General features: G+C 43.3%; 1 protein-coding gene across 1 annotated transcript in view; it reads right to left on the bottom strand.

Annotated features, from left to right (window-relative positions):
• SORCS3 (sortilin related VPS10 domain containing receptor 3) overlaps positions 1–23054 on the bottom strand; it is a 565499-nt gene that overhangs the window by 26647 nt on the left and 515798 nt on the right. Inside the window, exons 15-19 of the mRNA XM_032490977.1 lie at positions 21017–21134; positions 19938–20071; positions 10112–10225; positions 7006–7177; positions 4458–4644 (exon numbers count right to left, since the gene is read on the bottom strand). Coding sequence (XP_032346868.1) covers positions 4458–4644; positions 7006–7177; positions 10112–10225; positions 19938–20071; positions 21017–21134 — 725 coding nt within the window. The remainder of the gene's footprint in view (positions 1–4457; positions 4645–7005; positions 7178–10111; positions 10226–19937; positions 20072–21016; positions 21135–23054) is intronic.

The raw sequence follows: 23054 nt of genomic DNA on the forward strand, positions 1-23054 counted from the left end.
CTTCCTCTATCTTCCAGAACCTTGACCCTACACAGACTGCTGCACGGTCCTCTGCCTTCCTTACATGAGTAAAAGCATATGAAAGTAATGTGTGGATGTTAAAAGGACCACATCATTAATTATGGATTGGCACTATTTATACCAACACCACCACACCAACACTACTTCTGTGTATCACTGGGGAGAAGTCCCTCTTAAGACAGTAAGCATATCCTGTGTCATGGGTAAACTTATATTGAGAGAAACATGTTGGGACAGGATTAATGTTTGAGTGAGGAGATCAGACAGACCTGCGTGACACTGTCCAGTTGGCATTTTCCCGAACAATCAGCAAGTGACCAAGAATCCGCGTGTTTACAGTGTGAAAATCCTCTCTGCCTGTGCTCTCACCTGACCCAGTCATCCGGCACCTCAAGACTCCGTCCAGGAAAGAATTTCAAACCTTGTCATTTCAGATGCACATCTGGCTGAAGGTTTAATTATTTTCAATAAGGAAGTCTGTTTAATTATTTTTGTATGGTTTGATTGTTGGTGAGAATTAAAAAAAAAAGCACAAGGTGTGAAAAAACACTGGCCACTTTGGCCTGCTTTATTTACTCATTTTTAGGAGTTTATCTGATTTATCGCTCTTTGTTTTTTGTGTTTTACTGACGAATGTGGAAGAGAATGAGGCGATGGGGTGGGGTCCCTGGCCAGGCTGTGTCCTGGGAGGAAGGTAAGAAACCTGTGTCTTATATTAACATCTCAGAGTCTTTAACGTCCAGCCTCAGGTCTCTCATTCTTCTCCCTTTACCCTCAAAGTCAATACCTCTTTCCTTTTTTTTTTTTTATTGAAGTTTAGTCAGTTTGCAATGCTGTGTCAATTTCTGGTGTAGAGCATAATAGTTCAGTCATACATATACATACATATATTCGTTTTCATATTCTCTTTCATTCTAGGCTACTATAAGATATTGAATACAGTTCCCTGTGCTATACAGTAGAAACTTGTTGTTTATCTATTTTATATGTAGTAGTTAATATCTGCAAATCTCAAACTCTCAATTTATCCCTTCCCACCCCTCTTCCCCCGGTAACCATAAGTTTATTTTCTATGGAAGTCTGTTTCTGTTTTGTTAATAAGTTCATTTCTGTCTTTTTTTTTTTTTTTTTTTAGATTCCACATATGAGTGGTATCATATGGTATTTTTCTTTCTCTTTCTGGCTTACTTCACTTACAATCACGATCTCCAGGTCCATCCATGTTGCTGCAAATGGCATTAGCTTATTTCCTTTTATGGCTGAGCAGTAATGCTTCGGTTCTTCTCTGTCTCCCTCAAAATGTGTGAAGCCCCTTCCCCTGGCCAGCTCATGAGAACCCCAGGCTTTTCCACAGTTCAGTGATGATGTCGCTATGACTCGTGGCCCAGGACAGGTTTCCCAGTCTTCTGTCGCTCACTAGCCTTGGCTGAACCAGGGCTCACACCGTTGGGTCCTTTGATGCCCCAAAGTATAAAAGGAAACCTCCTTCTCCCTAAATCCATGCCACACACAAAAGGGACGGGGCTTCCACGAATTGGCACCCCAGCAAGTACGGCCACATCGATGGCAGCTTCCTGACAACCAGCATGTTTGGGTAAATATCATCTTGAGACGCTATTTCCTTGAAGAAAACATGTACCAGCTTTTTAGGGCAAAAAATCCTGAGCCAGAAGCTCCAGGCTTCAACCTACAGACAAACCACAGATCCGGGAGAAAAAGCTGAAGAGATTCAGGAGAGGACACAGCAAACTCCTAAGATCCTCACTGTCACATGGTGGCTCTTTTTGATAAAAATCTAATAATCTGTGCGAGATTGGTTATTACAGGCAGCTAGCAGCTACTTTTGTTAGCTAATGGCCCAAGGTGAAGCCAAGAGCAGTTTCCACTGTAGTAACCGTCTGGTAAATGCAGCCATGATTGATTTGGAGGGAATTACGAGCACGATAAAAGTTTCAAGGAACATTTCCTCCTTCACGCACATAACCCGCAGCATAAACCTACTCCTTGCTGTTGTGTTTTTTGCCACTGAGGCACCCTGGTATTTGTGCCCGGCAGACAAGGCCCACTCTTGGCAGAATTAGGAACATGGGTTGGGCAGGGGGTTGGAATAGAGGAAAGTAAATCCGTTTGAACTTTGTCTTCATTTTTAAATGCAGCAGAAGTGCCAGGTGGCAAGTTGACAGGAATTACATAGTAATGACTACACAGGTAACATTCGTCCCGTGCCGAGCTGGGTGCTAAGGGGCATTTTGCACATCGTACAGAAAAACATTAACAGAGCTCTGAAATTGCCGTCCTTAGGAAGACCTGTGTGTATGATTGGCCCTTTGCTGGCATTTGGGAACTTGGCCCTGGGAGCATTTCCAATCAACAGTGGGCTGAGAAGAGTGGTTCACTCTGCCTAGACTATGTTTGCCAATGAAATGGTTTTATTCTGAAGAACTGCTTTCCTCGAGGAGTCTGGAATTTTGGTATCAGCCAGGCAGAGGATGGCTACTTGACCCGTCCCCCAAAAAAGCATGGGCACTGAGTCTCCAGCGAGCTCCTCTGTAAGTAGCCCTTCACACGTGTTGCTACAGCTCACTGCTGGAGGAAAGCTGCGTGCTCTGTGTGACTCTTGGGCGTGTGCACCTGGTTTCCTGCAGACTCGGTCCCACAGGCCTTGTCCCTTTGCTGACCTTGCTTTGTCTCTCTTCACGATAATAAGTCACAGTCGGGAGGTGGGACTAGATGCTGACCTTATGAGTCCTTCTAGCAAATCACTAAACCTGGGGGGAGGTGTCTGGGGGACCCCAGACACAGACACGTGATCCAGTTTGATTCTCACAGCCTCGCCATAGTCTAAGTACTAAAGGTGAGGGGTCAGAGGTCTGTGAGGATTAAAAAGTCTGATCAATGTTAGACATTTAACAGAGGGATATGATCAGAATTCAAACACAGGGCTCCCTTGTGCTAAACCTGCCTCGGAAACACCTTGACCACCACCTACCTGGGTTTCTGACCTGGTGCTTCCAGGACAGAATTACTACAGTGGGTGTAGTGTGGTCATCACCACTTGGGCTCTCAATGGCCCATGTCTAGCAGGACCTCCCCCCGCAACACACCAGAATATAAACCCTGCAAGGGCAGGGCCATCTCTGCATCGTTGCCTCCCCTAGCAGGATGCCTTGTGTACATTCAGACCTCAACAAACAGTCCCTGAATACATAAGTGAATGATCAGGTATGTCATTTGTGTTTCCTGTTACTGTGACTAGAGTCCTGTGAAGCAAGGTACCAGTTAGGACTAAGCCATTTTAAAACTGAAGTCAGAAGACCTAGAGAAGAAATAATTTATGTCATGGTCAGTGTAAGCCTGGCATCTTTAAGGATGCAACATAAGTAATCCAGGTCTTTTTCATGTACTTCCCTCACCACTGCTGGTCCTTATGCTACTACAGTGACCAGGATTCGAGGAGATTAGCTAGGTTACTGTTTCCCAGGGATCTGTTAAGTGTAGGTGGTTTATATAGTAGAGTTTATGTCATTACTGAGTTGTTAATAGGAAAGGTGTCCCTTGTTTTCAACTAGATTCTGCTAAACCATACAATTTGCACCATATATAGCATGTTATCCCAAATACTGTGGGATATATGAGAACCACACAAGTCCTTAGACCCATAAATGTCAATATAAAGGTAAAATAAACCAGTAACAGCCTCATAATAACATTTCCTTGACCCAACATTTTAAAATCCTATTTAAGTTTCAGTTTATGTGAGTCAAGCTCCAGGAGAGCAAATACACAAAACACATCCAGTATAAACAACTGTTCTAGAACTTCAGCCACTGTTCTGGATGGTGCCAGTGGCCAGGAAATACATTCCAGGCCAACAATAATATCTTGGAGAGTTCTTAGAATGATTTATAACTGGAATGAAGTTGAAGTAACTTTGGATGTAAGAATTAAGTTATTTTGTGTGCTCTAGTTCTCTATTTAAAACAATCTCGGCATGTGTTTCTTCGATCCCTCCTTGGCTCTTCCAATGGAGATAACAATTTACTTTGATTTGTGCCGCGTTCATTCATAGTAGCTTGAGAATCATCCTGTGGCCGGGAACGAGATAAGTATCCTCTTTCTCTATTAAGGAGTCTCCAAATCAAAGGGAGGGCACTTTTATTGGAATGTGTGTTTGCAAGTGCACACTTACATCAGAACTGAGTTCTGAAAAGGAGGGACCAGTAGATAATGTTATCCAAATTTTCAAAATAATCAGCCTACTTCAGTATCATGAAACTCAATCATAGATGAGCCCACTTCTCAATTTTTTGATTGGGGTCACCATTTGGGGTAGCAGTCACACCAGATCCAGCCCAGCTTGGAATCCCAGGAAGTTCGGAGAGATGGAGTTGTCAACTGGGAGAAGAGTTAGAGAGGGGATGGCTCATGCTACTTACAGACCACGTGCAGGAAGAGGACAGCTGTGTCCGAGCCCAGGCTGTTCTCTGCATAGGCTGTCACCTGGAAGATCCCTGCACTCTTGTACACGTGCTTGATGCCGTCCTCGATGGGGCTGAAGTTAGCGTAGGACACTGCAATCCCATCCCCGAAGTCAAGCTGAATGTTTGTCCTCTGGAGATCACCCTGCAGGGGGGACTAGCAGTTGACCTGGGCCCATTCACATGGTCCAACCTGCCTCTATCTGATGTCTGGTCCTGTGCCTTCAGCATCACCCTCTGAGGACCTGCAGTCTCCTCCAGGGGGCCGAAACACCCTCAACACAATCATCAGACTCCTATCTGATATTCACTGTGCACAATGAGCAGGTACCATGGACCTATTGCCCTTGGATGCCCAAGCTCAGGGCAGCATGATTTGCTTGAAACTGGCAATTGTGGATAAGATAGTGCCTCCATGAAGCTCTGAAGTGGAGAAGCCAAGGGCTTCCCTGGCCACCTCATACACATGGTTTAATTATTCTTCTCCTGGGTGGTCACTGTCATCATCATCATCATCATAGAAACAGCTAACAGAGATAAAGTTTCTTTTCAGTTCTAAGCAATTAATGCCCTCACAACTCTATAATGTAGAAAGTATTACTGTCTCCATTTTAGAAATGGGGACAACAATCAACTAAGTTATTAGACCAAAGTTTTGCAGCCAGTCGTGGAAGAGCCAAATTTTAAACCCGGGCAGTCTGAGGTCAATACCAAGACTCTCAACCACCATGCTGTAATTATAATTGTTCCTATTTTTAGTGTTTATTATTATGTTCCAAGCATTATGCTAATCACTTGGCACATATTATATAATACCACCTTCAAAATAACTCTATGAGATAGGATGATTATTTCCATTCTACAGATGAATACTGCATACCAGCCAAAATTATATTGGTGCTCTGTTGATCTTGGATTTTCCTTACACCTGCCCAAACCTCCTCTTCCCTGAAGCCTTTTCTATCTCAGCCCACAGATGTTTCTGCCTCTTGGAAGTCCAAGAGCCCCCTGGGTGCTGCCTGAGGATGTGATGTCAGGGGTTGACTTGAGTGCGTTGCACCACCCCAAGCTGATCTTAGCTTCTTAAGCCCTGATACTGAATCCCACTACCCTGTCCTTCTCCCCACTATATTGGGCCAACATTTTGGATAAATTCCAATGAATATGACCATAAGATAAAGAGCCCAGGTGAAAAAGAATTAGATCTCTCTGCTTATTTATTAAAAATGGTTGGTAGAATTAAAGGAGAAATACATCATTTTGGAATTACGAGCCAGTCCTTCTGCCCCGTGAACATGCATCCATCACAGTTTCACTGTCTGTCTCTTCCTCCATGCAAACCCACATGTGAGTGAAATATTGATAGGTGCTCCCTTGCCCCCAACACAATGTCAAGTACCCTTGAGTTTATGAATATAAATTAAAGTGGAAATGAACTGAGGGCAAGTCAAACGGATAAGATTATGGCTCTTCACATTCATTCAAGGGAAGGTTTTTATAGTGCTGGTCCTGGAAACTCCCTAGGGGAAATGTGATAATGACCTCCTCTGAATATTAAGGTTAATTCAAGTACCCAGTGTGGATGAAGGCTGAGGAATCTGTCAACCCAGGATAAGGGACCTTCACTGTGCTGTCCAGTGTGGGCCAGACTTTAAAGGTTTCTAAAGTATTCACAGTTAGGGAAAAATCTCCTGGCCTGCTTTGGTCTCTTTCCAAGATCTCAAGAGCATACAGCAATTTGCATTTAAATTTAGACGGCTTTGTAAATCAGGCAAGCTTTCTTGCCCCAGAAGCTCAGCAAGAGCTGAAAACTTCCCTGGTTTGGAAAGAGATGAAACAACTCATCTAGGAAGCCAGAAGCACACAGCAGAGCTATTTCCATACTGGCATAAATGAACGCAGTCTGATTTTACTGCCCAGATTGCAGAAGACCTAACAGGTGACCTAATGGAGCAGGTAGCTGATGGAAAGCAACTTATGTGACATTCTTTGTAAAAATACATTTAAAGAATTGGGAAAATCTTTCTCCACCTTCACACTCATAAATTCAAGACCCTTCGAAAGCCTTGTGGGCATTTCTAATCAGTGGGATTAAGAGTTTAAAAAAAAAAAAAGGCTCTTGAAAGCAATAGTAAATAACGTGAATTCCCTTCTTCCGGCAAAGTTCACAGTATATGGTCTAATGGTGATAAATATTTCATTAACAAAGCATAGCCTACAGGGGAACCTCAAAGAATATGTTCAGATCTGTACCTACCCGGAGAGAGACAAGTGCCCCCACTTCAGCCTGCGTCTGTACTGTGGGATGAAGGGAAGAGAGAGGGTCTCTAAACATCCCAAGCCCTCTTTCTCCCCGTCCATCTTCTCCCAGAAGCCTTAGCTTCTCATCATTGACTTTGTAAGGAGGACCTATGGGAACACGATCTTCCCTTTCTTCCCTATCTGGAAGTGGGAAACGGCCTGCTTGTAAGTTCTGACTTCGAGACCCGGGGGTGTCTGCTCCTACCTCCTCCATAAGGATGATGAAAGTCGCATTGTGCCCCTGCTCTGCCACCAGGCGTCCATCGGTCGTCACCACGTGGAGGCCGTGAGGGGCTTTTCCGGGGCACATCTGGGCCTTGGCTGTGTACTTCTCCCTCAGTCCGTCCGTGCAGTTATTGGATACAATCCGCCGGTACCTAAGGGGGATCGACCATTATCAGCAGTACGGTTTGTGCTGTGCGTGCGCGCATGCGCGTGGCCGCGCACAGTAGCGCGCGCGCAAGAAAGCAAGAGTGAGCCAGACGTCCCGCGCCAGCTGCGCCGGAGAGCCGAGTCCCAGAGAAGACGGCCATTTAGGGAGCCAAACAAGTGCCGAGAAACCACTATCCCTCCATCTCGGGAAAAGTAGCTCTTAAACATTATTATTGATCCTACCTGCTGAGCCACGGATCGCATCAGTGTCTAAACCAGCCAAGAGAAATCAATGTCTGACTCGCACAGGCCAGGAGGAGGCGGACCCACTGGACTGTGGAAGCAAGAAAAGCACACACTTCTCTCTCCTCCTTGAGGCCAGAAAGCAGCTAGAAGATCAGCCTTTTTCTAACTGATTACTCAGGAAATCCCTCCTTGTGTCCCCTTACCCGGGACATCACCCCATCTCCTAATGCCTTACTCTGAAGACACCTATGCTATTTTGTAGCATATTTTCTCTCCTTGCTAATATTTCATTGCCCACTCAGCACAAATGCCAGGTAAGAAGCACACGTTTGAAACGCCTACTGAATCCTGCCGTGGTCAAACTGGCTTTGAGAAGTTTTCATGAGAAAACCTCTCTGACAAGCGCTGTGACCTTCTAGGATAAGGGCATCTTTGTGCACAGCGATGACATGTCATCATGCTTGACCCTGGACCCCAGCAGATGAAGCCAAGCTGAGAGCTTGCCCATAGCTCTGACCTGCATGACAGACATTATTTCCAGGCATACTGCTATCTGTAAGGCTCCATAAAATCAACATTCTGGTAAAACCACATAAAATAAATGCACCACCACCACCACCACCACCACCACCACCATCACATCACTCTTCTTTCACCCTGTGTGTCAGGAGTAATTAACCAATCCATCCATGTTGCCTTCTTCTGGTGGCCTTGAAAGTAGATGAAACCAAATTCTTTATGAGTGATATCCATCCTCCACTATACCTGATATTTCCCCTCCACCCCACCCCCAATACCACTGAATTATCGGTCCTATATCTCCATCCAGAGATCTCGGGAAGATATTAAGCAAATGCTGTAGGTAGTTATTGCCTTGGATAGAATTACAGCGCATCTTCTTGTGCATCCATATTACTCCTAATTGCTAGCTGAGTTCATAACAGCTGTGCTGTCCAATACAGTAGCCACTTTCCACCGAGGCTACTGAGCATTTGAAATGTAGTTAGTGTTGCTTGATGAAATGATAATATTTTGGACATACTGGGTGAAATAAAATACATTATCAAAATTAATTTCACCTTTTTTTGCAAAATCTTTTCAGTGTGGCTATTAGAAAATTTTACATTACATATGTAGCTCCTATTAGAGTTCTTTTGGTCAGCCCTGGTCCTCATAATCAAACTTTTATCATCTATACTTTCCTGCCAACCTTTAGTCGTTTAGAAGCTAGTTAGTTTTACTTATGATAAATATATTGGTGGGTACCATATCCTAATGCAAACTTGGTATCATCTACTCTTCCTCTTCAACCTCAAGTGGCCAACTGGTTGACACTTTATAACATGAAGCAAGATTTAAGCTGCCTAGAGATATATGTAGACATTGGTAGTGGAGCCTTTGAAAAATTAACAATTTTCCCTTTTCATCTCCCTGATTTATTTGGTGTTTTGGTACCCCTAACTTGCTTAATATTGGGGCCACCTACACATGTCACATGATCATATGTAAGTCCTAATGCAATTCTCTTTCAATTGTGTCCAAGGTATGCTCTGGCTAGGAATTTGGTCGTCTAGCTGATTACTTGTCTCCGTTATGTTTCTCTTCCTCAAACTTCATAGCACTTCGTTCTCTGACACCACGTGTCTTTAAGTTTCCACATGTCTGTAGCTCGAATGGCTTAAATCCCTAAATCAGGTACCTACAATAAAATGACATCAAAAATGTTTAAACCCCAGCTCAGGTCCAAGGAATAGCTCCCTAGGACCAAATATTTGACTAAAACTATCTATGTTTTTCAGAGTATCTCAGACTACTCAATATATCTCTTCCATCATGTTTTGTTTTGTTTTGTTTTCCTCTGTAGATGTCAGTTGGGTAGATACGACCCTAACCATTCATTTACAACCAGGTAAGGTAAGAGTGAGTAAGTGAAATTGTGAGTAACTTGTGTGAGGTGTTAGAAGATCCATCAGAATAGCTGAGACGGATTCCAGGACATCCAGATCACTCAGTGCCCATCTAGATCTCCTAAGTCAGAAGCTGCATTTTAACAAGATCCCCAGGTGATTCATAGCACATTAAGATTTGCAAACTGCTGTCTTAGACCACCAATCCATTTTTGAAATCTGTTCATGGAAGCAGTGAAGCAAAGGGGAGGACGACAAATCTCCAAGGAAATTTTTTTCAAGCATCTGAGTAAGTAATAAGTAGGCAGAGAGAAACACACATCATTTGACAATTACAGAAAGTGTGCCTTGACCTTCTTATAAGGAGCTCCTAGGATGGGACTCTTAAATTTTCATTTTAAAATGTCCTCATCAGTCTATGAGAGCGTCAGTTCATCTGTCTAGAGGACACGGTAGTATTTGCACACCACTTGTGTTCATCTATTTCATTGAGGCCTGAAATAACAAGGTGGCATCTCTTTCCAGAAAAGAAGACCTGACCAAACCAATAGCTATGGTCTATTGAAGGCAAATGACAAAATGTACTGAAATCTGAGTAATCAGAATCTCTTCTGATGGTCCAAAAGAGCTAGTCTCAGGTAAGACCCTCTCAGTTGTTCTCAGAAGCCACCCACTGTAAACTAACTCTGTCTCTCCTCCATCTTGCTTCGAAAGCAATGCTCCTTTGATCCCAACTTAGGGAAATAGGGAAACAGTCAGTAGAGTTCCTTCAGGTGTTTAACTTACCCAGTGCTGTTAAGGTAGCTTTGACCAAGGCTGCAGTCCTTTGATGGGGATGCGGGATTGTACCAGAAAGCTGGGACACACTGGCTCTCTCCATGTCTCTCATAGCCATAGTCACTGTCCGGAGAATGAACATTGCACACTGGTGTAGATGCACAAATGCTAAAAATACCCACAGACACACACAAACACAAACAGCCCTAGAGCCACCCAAACCCCTGCAACACATTCTTTAAATATTCCCAGCGAAGGCAAATGTTCATACTTTGAAAACGGATTTTCAGATTTAGAAATAACCCCATTCAGAGTCCAGTGTAGAGAGAAGACATAGTGGATTATCAAATTAAGAGTCCAGGTGTTCAAAGGTATGGATATACATAATGTGGCAGGTACACTGGCTTGGAGTAGGTGTGAGGGATGTTGTAAGCTTAAAAGTACACTTTGGATCACAGTGGAATTACTGAAATAAGTAGATGACAACCAAGAAGATGACTTTAAAGGTCAAAATTAATTTCTGTGTTGATTCCACATTTTATTCCAAAATGGATTTCATTGATTTTATTTTCATTTTTCCTGGAAATTCTCTCTCAAACACATATACACATTTGTATTTACACAGACACAACCAGTCATTTCAAACTTTTCCCAACTATATGTAACACAGGTCCCCCATTTCCTTCAGGAAAAAAACAAAACACAAAAAACTAAATTGTAGCTCCTTTTCCATGGTTTTTTTCTTCTTTTTTTTGGATAAAAGCCTAGACATAATAAAATGAGGAAAGAAAATCAAGTATGATCCACTTCTTTTCTCCGTACTCCAAAATGAGGAAGTCCCAGACCAGTGTAGGAGAGGGGGGCTCCCACCTGAAATAGTCATAGTGTTGCCTTACTTCTTGGAATTTCATAAAACTCCCAGAAACATAAATGTCAGGATCGAAAAAGAGCAAGAAAGTAAGAATTATTGCTTTTGTAACCAACCCTCGGTCACTGAAGGTGGCTTCATTTGGCAGAAGTCATACTTCTTTTTTTTTTTTTAAATGTGTTTTTACTTATTTATGTTTTTTTTTTTTTTTTTCCATGGAGGTACTGGGTATTGAACCCTGGACCCCATGCATGCTAAGCACACACTCTACCCACACTCTCCCCACTTCAGGAAGTCATGCTTGTAAGTTAAGTACTCAAGGGTTTCCTGAAACCCACAGACAGGGCAGAACCATCTGGACATCTGAATATTGATCCACTGAGTATTAATGAAACAAAACAACCAGGACTTCACTCTCTCCAGACCCACTCCTCTTTCCTTTTTTCTCCCATATTCTTTGAGCCAAGATTTAATTAAAGTCCAGTGAAAATGGAGGCAAACTGTCTCTGTGGGTAAATAGGATAGGAATGAAAGGGACATGGGAAGAAAACTTGAAGCCTGCGTTTATTCATTACTCAATACGTGTACTGTCATGACAAAGAAGTGCAAGAATCCCTATCCTCAGGGGGCCTGCAGTCTTTCAGAGAGAGGAAAACAGTGTGCCTCAAGTTCAACAAAAGAACAGAGTAATACAGGATGACGCGGAGCACGGGGATACAGTGTGCAGCAGTACAGTTAGGAAGTATCCATAGACGGATGAGATTCTATACAGTATCTTCTCAGTCTGGCCCCACCCTACCTTCTTATCATCTTTTTCTACAACAAACTCAAGCCAACCTTTCAACCCTCTCTGTGTGGGTTACACCCTGGGCTTTTGAAGCACTCTTCCCCTTTCTGTGTTTGGCAGTTGCCTACGTATCCTTCTCCAATATCTAGGTCCCATGAGGCCATCCCTGCTTCTCCAGACAAAATCTTTGTGGCCATAGCATTTTGCAAACATTGAGGCTACAAAATAACAGACACCTCTGTTGGTTGGTTTTATCCGCCAGTGTTAGAGTCTAGAATAGTACCTAGGAAACAGATGCACAGACATAGAAAACAAACTTATGGTTACCAGCGGGATAGGGGGTGGAGAGGAATAAATTAAAGAGTCTGGGATTTGCAGATACTAATATACATAAAATAAATAAACAAAAAGGTCCTAATATATAGCACAGGGGACTATATTCAGTATGTTGTAATAGCCTATAATGAAAAAGAATATGAAAACAAATATATATAATATATATACATATATATAATTGAATCACTATACTGTATACCAGAAACTAACATAACATTATAAATTAACTATACTTCGATTAAAAATAACAAAAATTTAAAAAAATAAAAATAGAATAGTAGCTAGGACATTTCAGGTGTTGAATAAATATTTACTGAGTGAGTGAATATTTCAATTACATTTTAAAATGATCGCACTAATTATCCCACTGCCCTTGGTCTATTTCTGCCAGGAGGCTGTGAGCCTGGAGTTGACTCTCCAGTGTGGCCCATGGAGAGCATCCCAAGCACTCAACAGATGCCTGTGGAGTGAGTGTGCGCTCAAGGCATTGCAAATGGTGGCGCTCAAGACCAGCTTTGACATCGCATGTTTACATGAACCTGGAAGAACAGAAGGAGAAAGGGGCATGTCAAAGTAACTTTTTGCAGTGATTGGAGATCTTCCAGCCTGAGAGTTCATAAGGACTCTGTGTTGTGCTAGCTGGTAACAGCCCCCGAGATAACTTAAAATTTCAGGAATTTTGCAAGTTAGCTAATAGTTGTTTAAACACAGCTATTATCAAAAGTTAAGCTATACAAAATTTCAATTAAATAAATCCTATTTAAAAGATAATAAATACTCAAAACATGGAAATTCCTCATTATGTCACTGTGTATTATTATTAAATGCTGCAATAAACATTATATATAAATTGTCATTATACATTATTATGGTACTTATGCTCTCTTATGTCATTTACTTCTATGTATCTGTATGGTAGAAATACATGTGCTTCCCAGTTCTGCACTCACTGATGTCAGGTTGGTAGCTTGAAATCGGCTATGGTAGGAATATTTACAGCCTTCAGCAAACATTACTCATCAGGGCTTATTTATTTATTTATTTATTTGTTCCCAGAGAGCCAGTAGTTAAGTATTTACCAGCACAGCACTGAATATCTGATTTCTAAGTATTGTTTATCTGCAGAAATACTGGGGCTGTGGCGTGTCTGCATTGCTTCTAGAATATCCCTTGATTGCTTTATGAGGTCAATCCAGTGACTGTCCTGTTAATCCTGAGAAATACTAGTAATCTTTTTGTACTCTCCTATGCAGCTCTGGGAAGGAGAGGAACATCGTAATTCTCTTTGCTAAATGTAACCATCTTTAGTTCTGTTCAGCTCTGCTACCTGTTAGCAATGCAGTCATTTAAAAAGGTGCACCAGGCATGCTGCTTGGCCCCAAAGAAAAAAAGCACCTGATTAATATTTAATAACATGAATGGAAGCATCACTGGCTGCCCCCCAGCTGTGGACGTCTTCATTAACTTCTGCTAAATATATGTTAAAATCTCTCATACTGCCCCAAATCTCCCAAACTCCCTCCCAGCACTGGAGCTTTCATGATTTCAACAAACAAGCAGTTCCAGCTGCTGCTCCAGCTTCCTGGGGAAAGGTTTTTTCTGGTGAATTGTGACATTTGGAGAGAATGAACCAGAAAGTTTGACTTGCCTCAGGGAAGTAAACTGCCACAGCTTCTACAAACACACAAGCAGTTTCCTTTAAGAGATAAGTCACCTCTGTGTCTCCCTTGACTACAAAAGGGTTTATAACTTCTAAAATGTTAGGGGAAAACTTGCCCATTTCCAGGGACCTGTGTGTCCTCCAAACCCCATCGCAGGGAGAAGCCTTAGAGGATTCAAAGAAGGAATAGACAAGGAAAGGTTCAGAAATCAAAAAGCTTCTGCATGTCAGAATAGGAAGGGACACTTGCATTCCTTTGGTCTAGTCCCCTCAGGTGACAGATTGAAAAGAAGAAGCAAAAAGAGGAGAAATGATTTGTTACAGATTGTACAGAGCTGACGATGTCAGCCAATAATGGTAATTGATACTTCTGACCTCTGGTTCAACATTAGAACAATCCCATGAAACACTCATTTAATCATCAGTAGGGAGGGTCCCCTGGTCCCCAAGAATGACATTCTGAGCCTCTTGGAGCCAGCCAAGAAGCCAAAGTCTCTGCTGGCCCAGGGGTAGCGGGTGTCTTACTCTCGGACCATGCACAGCCATGTAATAGTCTCATTGACCCCCAGTTCCTCCATTCTCCCACTTGGGAGTTGAAAACTCTGTGATCAGTGTTCCACAGGTGTTCCTGTCTCATTTTAGGAGACAGGATAGCATGCCGGGTTTGGGATCAGATACACAGAGCTTTTTGGCAGGCACAGAATGAACACTTAGCAAAGAGAAGCAACCACAACAAAAACAACAACAAAAACAATGGAATAATAATTAACATCATCATTTGCTAAAGCATAAGCCTAAGAACAGCTGTAGAGATAGAAAGATAATTACATCCAAACCATTTCAGAAATTATTTGAAAAACCAAACAATCACTGCTCAAGTATTTCTCCATATCTAATCCCTTGCTACCCATCTGCCCTTATCCCTCTAGTCATCTTCATACCTCTGTTTTCTCTGATGTGCTGCCCACTTTCCTTGTGCTTACTCAGCTGCAAGTCTACACAGCTTCATCACTGCCTCCTGCAGGAAGCCTTCCATCATTACTCCAGTCCTCAGTGATCGCTTTACTCTGACGGTTCCCAGCACTTGCAGCTAGGGCCAATGCTGTCCCACAGAACTTTCTGTGCTAATGGAAACGTTTTACATCTATGCTCTCCAATATGGTAGCCGCCAGCCACTTGTGACTATTGAGCACCCAAAATGTGGCTGGAACTGAAGAAATAAATGTTTAATTGTATTTAATTTTAATGCAAGTAACCGCACATGACTAGTGGCTACTATATTGTACAGCATAGGTCTGCATCATAAAATTCAGCACCCAATTATACTCTTTATTATTTGCTGTTACGCTTTCTTTGCATCCAGTAACTCTGGTTTATACATCTTCGATTTTCTCACCATGCCTAGTCTACAGAAAAAATACACCTGATTGAACCCTACATGCAGAATATTAAAGATCGAATGGATTTCAGACACACCTGAATTTATGTACGATAGTACTGCAAATCTCTCCCTCTCTCTCTTCCACATTACCATTTGATAAACCTGCTGTGTGGATCTGGAATCATACTGGATACGGAAGGTAAACTCTAAGACATACTAAGACTTAGGACTCCGGAATCAGAATATTTTTATTTTGAATGAGTTATACTTAACCTCTCTGTATCTCCATTTCTTCATCTATAAAATGGCTATCATAACAGACTGTCCTTCCAGGAGCTGGTTGAGAAGATTAAGTGAGCTAATCCATCTAAAGACCTTGGTAACTCAATTGAAAAAAAAAAAACTTGGTACATAGCAGGTGCTCAGCAAAATTATTGCTGCCTGAGTGGTTGGGTGAGTGAGTAAGAAAGAGAACGACTGGGCATCGTCTCTGGTCCTACCTGGTTTCTCACTGAACAAATGCATTTGGACCCCCCAGGGGCCACCTACTTCCTAGGAGGCCTCACAGGACTTCAGAGCAGCCCCCTTTTCCAACTACCCACCAGTCAGACTCTGACAGACTTACTTCCCAGGGAGAATTCGTTCCCGGCCCCTCACAGTGCCATGACAGAGTTGCTGCAGAGTGAGTCGCTACAGTAAGCATGAGGCTGGGGGATTTATGAGGTCATTAAGCAGAAACATCAATATTTATGCAAAATTCATACTTATTACTGACACCCGCTCTGGACGGAAGGGCAAAAGTTGTGACAGTCAATGTTCTACAAATCAATGCATCTGAGAATCTATTGAACCTTCCTTCTTCAAACAGAGGAAGGATACAGGTAGAAAATACCAGTCCTTTGTGAATCCAGGCTGCACTCCTTAACTTTTCCACCAAAATCAAGACATTTAAGCCACCTTCCCCAGTCTCCAATCCCTGCTTTCTGACTTAAAAGTTGCCTGGACCAATCAAAAGAACATGACCTGACTTGGCTTAGGAAAAGGATTATGTGGAATGTGCATGGTAATCACTTATACTAACCCAACAGGGCTTTTCAGCTTCCTTACCCACCAACAAACAGTTCCTGGTAGGAAGGGGCACTGAGAAGGAGACAGGGCTCTGAAGTGGCTGCCATACATGACTTTCCAGCAATGAGCATTAATGACAAACAAACTATATTTGATGGAAAAATTATATTTTTAACCAACAACTTTGTTTATTAAAGTTGACTTAAAAACAAAATAACAAACAAAATTTAAATACTCAGCCCCATTGTCCATAAAAACCACCATAAAAACAAACAAAACCCAGAAATTTCAGAAATCAAATTATTTCTTCCATACTCAAAAGTAGTACAAAAATACTTGCCCATGATTCTTTTTTTTTTTTTTTTTGGCATTTGTTCTCTGATTAGAACTACTAACATAGCCTCAGGTCTTGTGTGTCGGTTTATCCTACTTCAGACTCAAATGGTTCTATCTTCTGTTTAATATGAGGCATGATAGGCTATAGAAAGGTAAATATATGATGTGTTATACATATCTGCCCCCCAAATTCTATAAATTCTTCTTAAACACCATACACCTCCCACAATTCTAGTACCAATGGCCAAAACGACTTCATTTGGCATTGGTTTAGAGTTGGTGGAACATTCTATACTAGACCTCATCACCAGCAGTTAACCTGGGTTATTTGAGGATAAGTTTTAATTTTTCAAGAACTCAACTTGGGGACCCTATTTCTTCTGAAAAATAAAGTAATAAAGACCTGTTTGATTTCTTGAGACATGGCGTGGAGAGAGGAGAGAGCGTGGGATTCAGCTAGACTTACATTTGACCCTCACCTCCTTCTCTCCCAGCTTATCTACCCTTGGTCAAGTAACTTACATTCCAGAGGCTGAATTTCTTCTCACTAAAGTGTCAAAGTAACAATGCTACATTACAGGGTGCTGGGTCCAGGTGGTGCCTCTACCAATGCAAGTGTGAGAACCACAGAATGTTTTGCAAGGGCTTCCCCCTCACCCCACTTTACTTATAGATGCATTCTGACAGCAGTTTCCAGAGAAAGGTTCAGAAATATTTTTAGCAAAGCTATCAGCATTGAAATAAATGGATAACACCCAAAGGTACAACTGTGAAGATAGTGCTCCTTTGGATGTATAAACTCTGGTTTCTGTGCTGAACAGCCTATGGGGATCCCTTCACCGTGGAGGAGATGATTGACAACCGCAGCAGCAAAAGGTGCCACATGGATACCCGTGCCATTAGGATAAATTCCTTACTCACATTGACGGTGTATGTGAATTCATTTATGCCTCCCTAGGACCCAATGAGATACATGCTGGATATTTACATTGTACAGCCCAGGAGGTGAAGTCATAGAGACCAGGAAAACTTCCCAAGGTCAAAACCTGAATATCAGAGCCGGGATTTTTTTCTTTTTTCAGGCTATATTAATGGAATTGCTGAAGGAAAAAACGTATTTGTGTTACAATTCTTACTCCTACTGCATTGCAAGATTTCCCAACAACGGGTGAGGTCTGGCACAGCTCAGAGAGACATGGGAGAAAATGTCGCCTGACACATGCAGAGACAGAGACACGAGGAAGTCTGATATTCACGTTCTGAATATTCAGCTTGACATCAGCATGTCACGCACCGTCGTTCTGAGTGGCCTGCTGGGTACCTTGCTATGACTATTTTTCTGGATTGTGATTAATAATTAAACACTGTTCTTCCCAAGATGAAAATATCCTTTGTTTCCAAGGGGTCAAAAATGCTACAGATGGGGACCCTGCCATTCTAATTAAATTCCATTTGGCACATCCCTCTTGGATGATTCCTGTTGAAGTCAAGCTTTTCAAGGCATGAGTTCGGGGATGAGGGGCAGGGAGGCAGCGGGCACAGTCTTCTAGTGGGCTTGCTGTCACCACCTGTAGCCCTGGTAGGAAGTGGGGGATGAAGGATGGCTTCCAACACAAATCAAGCTGGAAGAAATGAGGATGGAAGGGGTAAGGCTGCTGTTCTGGACCTGTTTGGACTTACTTCTGTTATTAGAAGCCAGAAAAGCCCTGATGCCACTGTGTCATTATTCTGCCCTGTGCATGTTTATAGGCTGATCCCTAAGCCATCAGCTGCTTTGTCTTTTCACCTGGGATGGGTTATGAAACTATATAAATTGAACTTCAGCTTTTGACTGTGATGCAGAGGAAGAATTCATCCAGAGGGGTTCAGGGTAGGATCACCCCGTGATCACCAATGGGATCCCCCATTCCCAGACTGGGGAATGTTTTTGACTCTCCTAGAAGAAACAATACTCAGAAATATTGTACAACTATTTGATGCTTACTATGGGCCAGGCACCGAGGATGCCACAACGTCTAAAATTCCCACCCTCGTAGCACTTACATTCTACTGGAGAGACAGACCATAACAAAGCCACCAAAAGATGCTCTCTCCATGTGGGATTAATCCTAAGAAGACAACAACACAGGGTGATATGCCAGAGAGTGCCAGGGTGCAGGTGAGATTAGATGGTCCCAGAAGGCACTTCTGTGGAGCTGATGTTTTTGCTGAGGCATGACTGAGCCAAAGGTGACAGCCATGCTGAGATTTAGAAGAAATCCTTGCATGTGCTGTTTCCTTTGCCAGGAATGAGCTTGGTTAATCAAGGTTCAGGAGATGGTGTGTGGCTGCAAAATGGTGAATGAGGGGAGAATGGTAAGAAGTTAAGGCACGATGGTAGTGGGTCAAATCACATACAGTGGAACACGCCAAAGAAAGAGCAAACTGGATTATATTTCAAGGGAGAGGAGATGCCATTGGAGTGTTCTAAGCATAGGAGTGGTAAGATCTGATTTGGATTTTTAAAATATAATTTTGGTTGCTCTGAGGATAGATTTTAGGGTGACCAGGATGGAGGTAGAGAGTGAGTTAGAAAACTGTTGGAATGATCCAGATTGCAGGAGACAGGTACAGGTGCTCTGAGTTAGAATGTGTTTTGGAAATAGAGACTCATAAGGAAAAGGGAAAAATCAAGCTCTCCTGGGATTTTTGACTTAAGCAACTTAGTGGATGTCTATGTGTTTTACCGTATTTGGAAAAACTGGTCGGGGCAGGTGGTGGTTAAGAAAAGCTGAAAAACTGCTTCCAGCAGTGGGTATTCAGGAAGAGTTCTGCTTTGGCCACATGAAGCCTGAAATCTTACTAGCAATTCAAGGGAAGATGGATGCTAAGTAAATAGATGGACACAAATGTCTCCAACTGAGAGGAGAGACAGTCCAGGGCTGGAAGTAAATATTTGGAAATTTGTGATCATTAGCTAATAGGCAAGATTCAAAGTTGTTCTTGGTGGTTGTCATTAGAGGGAGGAAAAAAAAAAAGAAATGATGATAAGGGTGAGTTTGCACAGAAGAGCAGTTTGGGCTAACTAACTGTCCAAGGCGGCAGCTCTCGGACCTCTCAGCGCCCAGCCCGGCCTCTCCAGCGCTTCCCAGCACAGCTGCTGACTGAAGATGAGAAGTCCCCTCAGACATGCTGCTCTGACAGGACAATGATCTTCCTGTGAAAATGCCTCCTCCTGTCCTCCGCCCCGGGATGCCAACTTCCCACCTGGCCAGGAGCTGGGGCAGCTAGGCCCCTGGGCCAGCAGACACACCTCCTACCTCTGAGCCCTGCCTTCCTCCCCTAACTTCACCTTCCCCCTCATCCCCCAAACTGGTAGTTGTCTGGTTGGAAAGAGCAATTAGATGTCAAGGGACTCACCATTCAAAGTCCCAGTCGGCACAGACGCAGGGTTCTGAGACCACCGTCCCCGAGGAGTCTCGGCCCAGGGCACACTGAACTCCTGGCTTGCGTTTCTTGAATATTTTCCTCTCTCCCATGACGCAAGGCTCCCCCTTAGGAAAGAAGTCCACAGAGAGAGAGTCACAAAAACACAGAGGGGAAATGAACCAGCATTAGCCTTCTCATTCTCTTTTGGTCACTTTACACAGAAATCTCCTTCCCAGGAATTTCAAAGACTAGAAGGCCGATCTTTCACTGCCACACGGAGGAACACGAGGGGAGGCCACTATCGTCCCTCCACCCAAGCTAGCCAGGGATGGCAACCTGGCCTTGTTTCTTCTTCACTCCCATGGAGAATGCACAAACTCCAGGTCATCCTCACAGACCACCAGGCAACTGCCCAAATGGCTTCAGGAGAAAGTCCAGTGGAAAAGAACCCCTTCTGGCACATTTTCCACATCATCTTCAGAGTAAAACTGAAGTGGACCCAACAAGTGTCCTTTCTACGATAAAAAAACATGCACAGGTCCTTATTCCTAGTCAAGGGCAACAAGGGAAGGAGGAGTTGGTATAAATTATAGGGACCAACGGTTCTGAAGGAAAAAGAGGTCCACCTCTACTGCACAGCACTAAATATCCGCCACTCCTAGAGCCCCTCACTCCCACCTTTCACGCTTTTTCTGTGGTCCTGTTCCCAGTGCCCCTGAGGCCCTTATAAAATCTTCCTCTTCCAGTAGAAGGTGAGATGATCCTCGTTCTCTGGGCTTATTTCTATACGGGGGGCACTAAAATCCCAAGTCATCATTGTCACCTCTCCTCCAGGCTGCTCAGTGCTTTCAATGAGTAGAGCAGGATTCCAGGGTGCAGAATGGTCCCAAAATATCACCTGCTCCTGCCAGACCTGAGTGTGTGGGCTCCAACCCTTCCCCCTACAGCCACCCTTATTCTTGGATGGCCCAGCACGTCCCTCCCTCAATTAGGAAGGCCCCCGTACAACCAAGCTGGGCTTGCAGTGGCCCCTCTTTCTTGAAACAGGACTCCCCAGGCCTGCGCTGTACCTGATTGAGCAAGTGCCAGGTCTGAAAGTCCTCCCTGGTGCAGCGCCGGCTGAAGATAGATTTGTAGTCCACCTTCACCAACTGCCATTCGGAGCGGAGGCTGAAGTGGCCAAAAACTCTAAGTGTTTAGGGGAGAAAGGAGAAAAAAGCAGCAGAGGAAGCCCCGTAGTCAGCCACTCGTGCACAGAGACCGGAGGGGCAGGGGTGGGGCTGACTTGCAGCCTAGGCTTTACCAGCTCTTCCAAAGTCAGGTCTTTGAAGGCCATCGCGGGGAAAGTCCACTGCCCACATGACACTAGCCAACTGACAGGGTGGTCACTGTGGGTTTAAAACCCACTTTTTTTTTTTTTTTTTTTTTTGCAAAAGTAATATATGTGCCTGACAAACAACATTTTAAAATACAGAAAGGCATGGAGAAGGAAACATTTTCCCAATAGTCTCCAGGGAGAACTGTTCCTCCAATGTGGACACAGAGCCTTCTTCTGAATACAAGTGCTAGGGTTGGATCCACCGATGTCCACTGGCAGGGACTCAGCTTCCTTGTCTGTAAAGTGTACGTGTGTATGCTGGGAGGGGGTATGGACTAGCTAATCCGCAGTATGATCGACCCCACCCATTCCAAAATTCTGGTCCCATCTAAGCATGTTTTAGTTGAAATTCCCAATGCTTAATTCACAGGAATACTGCCCTCTTCTCCCCATTCCCTGAAAAATCATCACCATCTTATAAAAGGAGCACGTATTCATGTGTAGTGGGGAAGCACTCTGTCTGTGCGACTTAGACAATCAATACTGACCTTTCAAAGCCCAGCAGTTGATAGCCCTATAAATATGAATGATCAATCGTTTCTAGAAAAATAGAAAACAAGACTGATCATTCATACTCCACTCGGGTGGCGTGTCTTATAATTACAATGCAAGGCATCTATCACAGTGATGTAAAGGGGAGACCAGTCATGCCGGGAACCAAAACCGACAAGTCTTTCAAGGAACTGGACGGCAAGACTTCATCAGCCTAGCAGCCCTGGATTCTCCTCTTTCCCCTACCCCCCCCCCCCAAAAAAAAACTCTCACAGGGACACCTAAGAGACTAACCCTCCTCGAGGGACATTTCCTTCTGCCATCTGAAAGATGAGGACTCTTGGGGGGAGGTGGGGCTGGCTGAAATTGTGAAACGGAGAAAGAAACAGAATTGTTTTGTAGATCACCAACTTAAAATACACATCAGGAAACGACTTTTAATGTTCTATTGGTTACATGTTAAAGTTTTTTAGAGCTTTGGGGAAAAAAAAAAGAGAGATTAAGCAGAATTTGAGGGAGAGACTGAAGGTCTCTCCCTTATTAAAGCTGTATGGTGCTTGCATGAATCTTACCTCAGCCCTGAGTAGTAGAAGCCAAGGGGCTAGAATGTCCTGGGTTGTGTGGCCAACACAGTGTGGGGTACCTCCCCCCAGGTTCTCTCTGTTCCACTGCATTCTTGCTATATTCAGTGGTCTCCAAATCCAGTACACCCATGCCCGGTCTGCACTAAGGGATTTCTACCATTTTGTTCTGATTCACTTCTCGGAAAGGTCATGAGTCAGTCAATTTTAAATCTTTAACAAAACAGTTATTTCTTATAAAAATTTTCTACTTGTTTGTAAAGAGGAGAATTAGGTTAAAAGCTCATCAAGAAAACAAACAAATCAGTGGGATTTTTTTGAAGAATGTCTTCTTCCCTCTCTATCTACCCTACCCAAATCCTCCCACATTCAAATGCCACCTCCTCTAGTAAGTCTTTCCTGATTGGAGCACTCTGAGTAGCAGGGTAATAGCGATGCGGAACAAAACCAAAACACTTCTGCCTACTCCAAATAGTCGACAGTTATTTCATGGATCACAAAATACATGATGTCAGATTAACCCCCTTCCTTTCTATGAAAGGATCACTAGGCAGCTAGAAGAAGGAAACATGAGGCACGTGATTGATTTGGGTATCAGCAAGGCATCTGACAGCGTCTGTTGTAGTCTTGAAGAAAAGATGAAAAAATATGAGCCAG

The sequence above is a fragment of the Camelus ferus genome, chromosome 11 (assembly GCF_009834535.1).
Source record: "Camelus ferus isolate YT-003-E chromosome 11, BCGSAC_Cfer_1.0, whole genome shotgun sequence".
Lineage (NCBI taxonomy): Eukaryota > Metazoa > Chordata > Mammalia > Artiodactyla > Camelidae > Camelus > Camelus ferus.